The sequence below is a fragment of the Vanellus vanellus genome (assembly GCF_965231255.1).
Source record: "Vanellus vanellus genome assembly, chromosome: 6".
In the NCBI taxonomy this organism is placed as follows: Eukaryota; Metazoa; Chordata; class Aves; order Charadriiformes; family Charadriidae; genus Vanellus; species Vanellus vanellus.
In genome coordinates, this window is record NC_138911.1 from 64,569,259 (window position 1) to 64,579,552 (window position 10,294).

Genomic DNA, 10,294 nt, shown 5'->3' on the forward strand with positions numbered 1-10,294 from the left:
GTCACATTTTATAGCCCCACGTTTGTGGCTTTGTCACACATGCTTTGTGGTATCACTGTTGCTTTTACTTGCTCAATCATAATACATTCCAACCAGGCAAAGGATTGATATAAACACTACTATGCGCGTCATGCAAAATTTTAACAATTAAAAACTGAAGTCTAAGTGGAAGGAAGTAGAGAAAGTCGAAAAACTATTCATAGTTTCAGTAAAAGTAGGAACTCATGCTGAGCGAAAAATGTCGCTGCTTGGAGGAGAATGAAGACCTGACAATGCTGAAGTTACCTTTATGTTAAACTATGAGCAGATAGTACTGAAAAACATTCAACTTTTGCAGAAGAATAAAGAATAGAGCTCTATGAAACAGCAGCTCTGGGGTTTTGGTTTTTAGTAGATTTATTTAGTAGCCAGACTGAGTTAACCATTGAAACCGCAAATAATTTAATTTTCTTCAAGTTACCTTATTCTTTGTTTACTGTGTACATCCATTTCAACAGGTCTTTTGACACAAATAACCAAAGATGTTTTTCTAAAGATCGTTTTCCATTCAGTATGACAAAAACTACTCATGAAAGATTAGTCGTAAGAAAGCTTATTTAATTTGAATTCAAAAAGAGGTAACACTGAAATGCTCAGAACTAACCTTCATCTATACTTAAAGCTTTGCATTTCACAAATGTGATGTGGTATAGGAACAAAAAAAATCTTGCACTCGTATCTCCATGCCTGCCAGTCACAAGGGGCTGCCTCCGCATGGAACTTACTCCTACTCAGTGGTCATTCAGTCATCTCTACTGGTACTGGGCAGCTGTCACGAACAAGTGAATACATACAGCACGTACACACTGTATTGAATCCTGCTGATACTGATTGCACTGAAACTATACAGAGAATTTGCCAAACTGGTTACAGTAAGCTTACTGAAGAATGTACCAGTATAGTTTCTCCACTGGACAGCTTGCTTAAGGGGACAGGAGAGATGTAGAACTGGAACTTGCATCAAATCACTCTTGTCTACAAGTTCCAGTCCCGAGTGCCTCTTCCACTGACCATTCATGACTTTTCCTCTCTTTAAAACGCATTTTCTATCCTATGCAGTGGAAGACATTTTAGGTTTCAAATCAAAAGTAGCATCAGTTTCATGAGTCATCTAAAATAAAGAGGAACTATTGTAGATAATAATCTTAAAATACAGTTTATTTCCAATCATTTGCCTAATTCACATGCAAACTGGTTTATATTAATAAAAGTAAACTGAATTTAGAAACAGCTTGGTTTGCTTTTAACCTTAGCAGTATTGCTGTACAAGTGCAGCTACACTGGTTAATATAATTTGTTTTAACATAGGGAAATGTGGCTAGATAGGCATTGAACACTTCAGAGACCTTCCACAAAGAAATATTTATCTCTCCAGTAGCCTCTCTGCTGCACTCATCTTATCTACACAAGACATTTCATCTGTTAATCCCACATTTGAAGAGCGTATTCTTCAAAGCACAGCAGGCAGGAGAAAATACTTGGAAATACAACAAATACAAAAAGATAATTTAGTAACTACCAAATGATACAAGATTACAATAGTAACTGAAGTATTCTCCCATACTATTTCAAGCTAAAATACTGAAGCCTTAAACAATTCCCACATTTTAGCACTGACACAGAACTGCAATACACGAAGTATATAAGCAGGGGGAAAAGCTGCTTTGCAAGAGGTAGAAAAGGCTTTATAAAATCTTTAGGCACAATTCTTAGCAATCTTTTAAAACCCATCAGAATGTTACAAAGTAATAATGACCATTATACATGTATTCGTACAAGTCTGTTTATTATTACCCTTTGGAATAAAAGTATATTTCATGCACTCTCATATAATCTTTTTTCTTCTATATTGTTTGAGGAGTGTTTTTCTCCTATATCATATGTGATTACAAAAGTTTTACAGGCTCTCAGGAAGTCTTATCACCAGCAGTTATACAGCAGAACTGATGCACTATTACTTAACACTTTTTCAAGAGGAGCAAGGGAATGCAAACACTGTTTGCATAGGCTCGTGTACCAAAGAACAGAGAAACACACACTCAAAATCCATAAAAATATTATTGGTTCTTTAGGTTTACTCCCGCCTCAATCAAGAATTGAATGCTTTCTGAAGCGAACATTTTTTAAACACAATTTCCATAAATGTATGCTTTACAGTGCAGTGGTTATATTCAAATTTTCACAATATCCATAAATCAAAAATACCAAGATGACTACATTTACCATGAGCTAACAGACATTCACAGGTAAATCTTAGTGTCAGTTCAAAAACATGCCTTCTTTGAGCTAAAGTACATAAGGCTTTACTGGTAACAAGTTCTTATCGAAGATTCACTTTATTCCTGTCACAGCATCTTTTTTGCTTATTTTACTTTTTTTCTTGGTCTTTTTCTGCATCCAGAAGCGCTGAACGGATTCCAAGCTTCTTCAGCTCTTCCACGAGATCTCCATTCTGGTGCATCTGGAGGAGTATATCACAGCCACCAACGAATTCACCATTGAGGTATACTTGTGGGATGGTAGGCCAGTTAGAGTAGTTTTTTATTCCTGCATAAGAAAAAAATATAAGTATTAAAGGTTTTCCCCCCTCTCTAAATAGAGTGAGTTTTTAAATGGAATACATTGCTTCAGCCTGACAGAAATACTGATATTTTCACTTCTTTCCCATTGAGGCAAAAAACGTATCTATATAACAGGAGCAATGTTAGAAAAACTACGTTATAGCTAGGTTTGGTTCTCATTCCAACTCAAAGATGTGGGCTGAAAGATACGTGGTCAGCTCCTATACTGACTTCAAATGGGAGCTGGAAAAAATTAACATCTCTTTTCTCTGCCAGGAGACAAGCAAATATGATTTTTCAATCAATTAGAGATATGAGAAGTCTTGAAAAACATTGAGAACTGTTTACATTCAGTTATCCTTTATATTTCCCAAAGGGACTTTAAAATATTTTATGTTCTTACTAAATTCATAGAGTTACACCTACTACTGCAATTTCAATTGCAAGATACATTCACCCCTCTAGAAGCCTTATGAATTTCAAATTGCTTTATCTTCCATTGCCAGACCTTACAGCCCATGGGAGGGGCACAAAGGCTGAAGTCTCTTAAAAGTACTCACTAAACAAAACAGAGTTCGAGTCACAGTTATGAAGTACAGAATTAAAGTTTAAAACTGTACTTCAGAGAAGACAAATGTAGGACCATCCAAAAATATTAACTGATCAATTGTTATAAACTGAATCCCAACTTGCACTTAAAGACACCACGAAAAAAATTGTAACTAGTTTGCCACTTTTAAAATGATGCTTCAAACAAAGTAATTATTTCTGTAGCAGAGGAAATAGTTAAATTCTACGTCTGCATGCTCTTATACCAAGTCTTGAATTCAACATTCTTATACATTTTCAATATGCACAGAGGAATTTGCTTTCCCCTTAGAAAACACTCTAACCTCTGAACACTGCAGAGGTAAAACCCAAAATACTGGAGTGAAAAAAGTCACCATATTAACAAATTACACCTACTTTACTGGAACTTAAAACAATTTCTTTTTTAATAAATATGCATAAGTGCATAAATATGCAATGGGACTACAATTTTAATGCATAAAAGACAAAAAAGAGCTAATTATTCCCATTAGTCAAATACCAATGTGTTTTAAAAATCCACTAATATAATAAAAATCTAGAAAAAAATTTTGTTGTGACAAAGTATTCCTATGAAGTACAACATCTGCTAGGCAATTCTATTTTGACTTAAGATTTTGTGCATGGACACCTGATGCTTCCAAAGTCCAAAATAACAAGTTTAGCATATAAATCAAGGCCAAAAGGAATCCATAACCATCTAACCTAATCTCCAGCATCACCATCTGTAACTTCTTCCTTAGCGTTTCATTAAAACCTCTCAATTGCTTAGACATTGTTTGCAGAAATTGGTAGTTTTGATGCGAACCCGGGTCTAGCAGTACTTTTCTAAAACACTCCTTGGCATTTGAGCGCTCAAAAGTGCTCTGTACTAAAAATCTTTTAACCCACAACAGTTGCAGAGAAACACTGAGTCCCAACGCTAAGGCATGCTTAAGGACAGCCCTTCTCAAAGAAGCCACTCCAGAGAAGACATAAGGTTTGTTTTTATTAAGGTACTGCAATGCTGAAGAGGAAACGTGAACCAAAGGCACTGCATAATAAACCTACTGCCAATAAGTGTTCCGGGGTAATACTAAAAACTATTCCCTCACAGAAATATTTTATTCAAAGACCCAATTGCACACACATGCAAGCACTGATAGTCCTTTCAAGGATCTATCCAACTTCAGATAAAAATATGAATACAATCAAGCGTAATTGCTCTGTATGACGCATTTCATGTACCGGCCAAGCTGCTTTAGATGCCTGCGTGCACGGGGCTCAACCAGACAACAAACTGAACACCCTCTGAAGCGGCTAACCAACTCCCGGCTTAGTAGAGCAGCTACTGATAATATTTCAGTAGTGTTAAAGCACGTTTGCCTGGTCTACGCTTGCTGCGCTCAGGATAGGCAGTACAGACACCCCAAGGGATCTGCTCCCCACTCCCTGCAGGTTAACGTCTCCCGCTGAGCTTCAGAGGCTGCAGCTTCTGCTTGGAACTTCTGTTTGCTTTGTAAAAGCACACTCCACAGACCAGGTTTACAGCTGGGCAGCAGAGCTAGCACACTTTAAGGTGACTGAAACCAGAATTAGTGCAGAGTCCTACTGAAAGGGGTACTTAGAACACTCCCGCCCCACTTCCCCAACTCCAATTTCCAGTTCTCAGCCTCTCACTTGCCAGCATTAGCTAATAAATGATGGGCCACATCAAAGAACTGACTCAAGGAACCACTCTCACTCCCACCACACTTTCTCTAGAAAAGCAACCTGTTTTCATGTGTTTTCAAGCTCATTAGTACCACTGCAAGCATGATTGAGGGAAAGCTAGCCCAAGGGTGGGAGGAAGGATCAGTACCACCTTCAGGGCAGCATCCCATACTTAGGTAATGGAAAGCAACAATGAAAATAATCCCAGGGTGAACTACCACAACAGTTTAAACTACCACTTTTCCGGTACGTAATCCTGAACTTCTCTGCTACCTTAATGATCCGAAGCAGCCTAATGCTGTCATTAGCTGAAAGCAGATCACTTGTGGCACAGCTAATTTAGAGAAACTTTAACAGCAATGGAACCTCAGTCCAAGAGAGAGCCCTGAGGCCTCTTAAAGAAGCTTTAACAATGAAAGATCTGTGTCAGGGAAGCATATCCTCAAGCTCAAGTTCAGATAAATCACATGAAGTACCAATAACTATTTAGTTTCACAGATCTGAGTGCACTTTTAGGTGAAGAGGTAAGTCAGGGAGTTGTTTTGGTTTTACAACTTGCCATATTTCAGCGTAGGGCAGGTTTCAGCAGTTGAACTATAACAACCTGAAAATAAGGTGTTTCAACAGAATCACAGAATTGTCTAGGTTGGAAGGGACCTTCAAGATCACCAAGTCAAATCAACCTAACCCTGCAATAACTACCACTAAACCATGTCCCTCAGCGCTACATCTACATGTCTTTTAAATACCTCCAGGGATGGCGACTCAACCACTTCCCTGGGCAGCCTGTTCCAATGCTTAACAACCCTTTTGGTGAAGAAGTTTGTCCTAATATCCAATCTAAACCTCCCCTGGCACAACTTGAGGCCATTTCCTCGTGTCCTATTGTTTGTTACTAGCGAAACAAGATCAACCCCCACCTCACTCCAACCTGCTTTCAGGTAGTTGTAGAGACCAATAAGGTCTCCCCTCAGCCTCCTTTTCTCCAGGCTGAACAACCCCAGTTCCCTTAGCCACCTCTCATAAGACTTCTGTTCTAGACCCTTCACCAGCTTTGTTGCCCTTCCCTGGACACACTCCAGCACCTCAATGTCTTTCTTGCAGTGAGGGGCCCAAAACCTAACACAGTACTCGAGGTGTGGCCTCACCAGTGCTGAATACGAAGGAACGATCACTCCTCCAGTCCTAGTCCTGCTGGCCACGCTATTCTTAACAGATACAGGAAAGAAACCAAGCAGCACTTCAAACATGCCTGAACCACCATCTCTGCAAACAGCCAGCCTTAACTACAAACAATATAAGCATACACATATGCAAACATTTAAGTTCCATTAACAAAGCTGGTGACAAGCTCATATACAGTAATCTCCTTGCAGATCAGCCTTCAGCTGAACAGATCTATTTGATATTTCCACACCTAACAGCTCTGCATCCCCCTGACAACTCCACATCCATGCAGTACAGATTACATTCACGGAGAGGGCTGAGGAAAGCACCACACATTGCATGTTAACTTTTCAGCACCTGAGGCCAGATCCTGGAGAAGATCAAGAGGGCCTTCAGGAAGCCACCGCTGAATCACACTTGGCAACTTACAGAGCTACAGCTTCCAGCAGCCCTGCCCTCTCCTCTGTCTAAGACTGCTATCCACAGAAGCGGACATGTACTGACTTTTTAGGGTGCAACAGGTAATATAGTTGCAGCGATACGACAGCCCGCTGCCCTTGAAAGCAGTGGTGTCGTTCTCCAACTCTTCACTTCAAGGCTCCATCCCTGGTGCTGGCTCTGGCACTCACCTCACAGCGCAACAAGCTAGTTCAACTCAAGCACCCAGTGATGCAGTTAATAAATTGAGCTGGCTCTCCATGCAGTCGGACAAGTGCCAAAGCTGGTGCATGGAAGGGAACAGAACAACTTCTTTAAGCACCTGAGAACCAGCAGGATATTGTGCAAGTGTACACTCTGTTACTGCATTCAGCACAGCTTAGCCAAACAGTCTGGATCAAACCACTAATTTTAATTTAAAGCTCAGGTAGCCATGAGGGCAATAACCTCTCGGATCACTTAGCACGAGTCAGAGTTCATGTGGAGGAAAAATTTGCTATGCTCAGAAGGGAGATGTTCCTGTTACATAGGAAGAAAATACTATATATTCACATGGTCAAGTCCCCTGACAAACGCATTGCCTGTTCAACAAAAGCCCTCTCACCCAGAAGTGAAATGCTGATGATTTGATTTCAAGGTTTTGCTTCCTCCTTTTTAGTTTATGAGTTTGTGCTAATAAACCAGAAGTTTAATAAATTTAGATATGTTAACAAAGCTTAGAAAACTACCACAATTTGCTCACCTGCCAAAGGCAGTATAAGATTTACTTGAACTAAACCAACATTCATTAACAAAATGTATGGTATAAAAACTTAAACGCTGTGATGACCAGCTATTACATGTGCGAATTAAAAAGCAAGCAAGGACTGGGAAAATCAGCCTTTTGGCTAAAAGCTCATGAAAAACTGAATTAGTCAGCTGATATCAAAAACACAGGAGAAGGAAGTCACCTGATACATGCCAGTATGTGGATTTAAAGCCCATTTTAGTGTATTCTGGACAAGAACTGTTAATGCTACGCACCTGCAAGACTAATTATTACGTACTATCGCCTTTTTTTTTTTCTTTTAAAACTTCCAAAACCAACCACGTAAAACCTTAACAATTAGCTATGCACACTGAAGAGGGAAAGAAGGAAGAAAAGCATTATGAGAACAGAGTACCAGCCTTCTAAAGTTGGCAAAAAAACTTTTATATAATAGCTCCTACAACTGGAGCAGTAATGATGAAACTACTACTAAATATTTCTTGTACAAATGATTAGCATAATTTTGTACTTTATCGAAAGAACCCCGGCAGGCAGTGCCAGCAGGGAATACAGTGGTGTAAGTCCAAGCCACTCATGAAGTCTCAACAGACTGCTCAGAGGCAACATAAAAACCTGACTATATAATGAAGTATTTTAGATGCCTTTTAATAGAGCTTTGTCTCTATTAACTAGGCAATGCAGCGTGGCAGGAGGATCCCCATCTCCAAGAGTTCTGGAGCCAGCCCCGCCGCCCCGGGACACAGGGCAGCTACACAAACCAAACGGGGACGTCCAGGCAAAGCCACCTCAACAGCGCATCTCCGCCACACGCTTCAAATTCCGCAAAGCCCCCGACCCCCGGGATGTAGGCCTACTTATAAAACACGACAAAAACAAACCAAAAAAAAAAAAACCAAAACCCCAAGAAAGCGAGCAAAAGCGAGTTACACTGGTGACAAGCCCGGGGGGAGATGGGGGGGCGGGGAAGGGTGTGTGTGTGCCACAGGAGCTCGGCGGGATGCTCCAACAACCCACCCTCAGGTCTGAGGCAACCCCGACCGCCCCCCCCCCCCCCTTCCCCCGCAGGCTGAGACACGCCGGAGCCGCCCGAGGGGAAGGCCAGCACCGGCTCAGGCTGTAAGCAAGCCCCGGCAGCGGGGAAGGCGGCGGCCGAAGGTGACCCCCGGCCCGCCACTGACCTTGGCGGAGGTCGGGGTCCTGCAGGACGTCGTGGGCGCGGTAGTCCTCCACACCGTGCAGGCGCAGGATCTGCACGACGGCGTTGCTGAAGCCGCAGAGGGGTTGCTCCGGGCTGCCCTTCATGAACACCACCACCGGGTGGGCCCGCACCAGCCGCTCCACCGCCTCCCGCGACCCCGAGCCCGAGCCGCCGCCACCCTCCTCGGCCCCACCACCGCCGCTCCCGGTGCCGGCCTGGCTCAGCGACCGCCCGGCTCCGGCCCGGCCCCGCGCGGCGGCGGTAGCACCGGCGCCCGCCAACCGCCGGGCCGCGCGCACCAGCCCGCTCATGCTACCCCGACTACCAGCCCCCACCGCGCTCCGCCAGCCCCAAGCCAGCGCCGACCGCCTATTGGCGGAGAGCAGGAAAAGGTGGCGAGGGAGTTTCACCTCCGCATAGGCGCAGTTACCCGCCAATCAGCACCGACAGCCAGTAGCGTGAGGCTGCAACGAGCCTTAGCAACCCTGAAGCTACCTTGCGTTCCTATTTGCGGAGGTAACTGCGCCACTGCAGTTGCATTGGGAGGAGTAGCCGTCAATCCAACGTGATTTGGTTAATCCCCGCCCACCTGGTGGACGCGATTGGTCAGGCTCCCCCGGTGCAGTGTTTTGCTCGGGAAGTCCTAGGGGCGCGTGACTAGCGTGTAGCTCCTTCCGGTTCCGGGTAATGGCCAGGTTCATGGCGCTGGCGGGATGGACGTGCCGTTTTTCCCCGCCGCGGGGCGCGGAGCCGCCTGGTCCTGGCTGCCGGCTCCGCGGGGCTGCAGGGAGGCCCATCGGATGGCCGCCGCCGCGCTGAGCCGCTCCCTTCGGGCCTGGCGTTTAGCGCCGGGAGAGGAGTCCTGACTCCTCCTGACTGACTGGTAGCTTCGTGCGGCTCGGCCTGTGGCCGGAACGGCCGGTGGGGCTGAGAGCGGGGTGGGACTGGTGGGCGGCCTGTGCTGAAGGGCAGGTTGGGTTGGTGCTGGAAGACGGGCAGACCCGCTCCGCATCAGGCAGAGAAGCGCGGAACGTGTCTTGGAACCTTCCGTGTGTGCAGCCGGCCTGGTGTGAGCTCCTGGGCGGCCGCCGGGTTCTTTCCAGGAACTCAGAGCGGAGCGTGGAGGTCCCCTGCAGCAGCCAGGTCCGGCCTGTAAGTAGAAAAAAGCGTTGAAAAGTTTTCCTTTGTACTAAGTCACAGTCTCTTACATATAATAAATGAAAGTGTGTTTCTGAATCCTAATTTACACTGTACTCTGGCATCTGGACTTCTGGTACAGTAATCGCCATTTGTAGTACTTGCATTTGTAAGGAAAAGAATTTTTTTCCACCCGTTTCTGCTCACGTGAGAGCTTTATAAACAAGACCAGCTTGACTTCAGCATTAAGAAGACTGTTTGCTCATTCTTGATTTTTGTGGAATCCAGTTGATGCTTGAGTAACAACTCGTTTTTCATTTTCTATGAAACCGCCTTCAGGCATCACTTCTGTTGCCTTTTATTTAAATTTAATTAGAACACATTCCAAAGGGAATTGTGGCAAACTTGCAGTTTGTCAGCCCATATGAATACCTTATGAATAAAAAAAGTGTTCCTGCGGTATTTGAAAGTATATTTATTTATGAAGCAATACTTTCTATCATGAATCTGAAGACAAAGTTCATGTATTGCTTATGAACATTGTGCGCTTTGTGTGTCAGTATGTTTTGGTTTCCACTGAACATCAGAGGCCAGGCACAGTTATGCTGATCAAGATGCAGAAAAGTTACTGTTTTCTGCGGTTTGCATGTTGTGATTAACATGGTGCAAGGTTGTGCAATACAGAAAAAAAAATCCAGTTCATGG

At 43.8% G+C, this 10,294-nt stretch overlaps 1 protein-coding gene across 1 annotated transcript; it reads right to left on the reverse strand.

The window, feature by feature from the left end:
- Nucleotides 1–576: 576 nt before the first annotated feature.
- GLRX5 (glutaredoxin 5) lies at nt 577–8,783 on the reverse strand. The gene is made up of 2 exons (XM_082485912.1): nt 8,433–8,783; nt 577–2,586 (listed from the first exon to the last, which is right to left on the reverse strand). The coding sequence occupies exons 1-2, from the start codon at nt 8,761–8,763 to the stop codon at nt 2,408–2,410; spliced, it is 510 nt and encodes a 169-aa protein (XP_082342038.1). The 5' UTR covers nt 8,764–8,783; the 3' UTR covers nt 577–2,407.
- Nucleotides 8,784–10,294: the final 1,511 nt, after the last annotated feature.

Coding starts and splice junctions, on each gene's coding strand:
- GLRX5 (XM_082485912.1), bottom strand. CDS start 8,763: ATGAGCGGGCTGGTGCGCGCGGCCCGGCGGTTGGCGGGCGCCGGTGCT. Junction 2,587..8,432: donor GGACCCCGACCTCCGCCAAG/GTCAGTGGCGGG, acceptor TTTCTTATGCAG/GAATAAAAAACTACTCTAAC.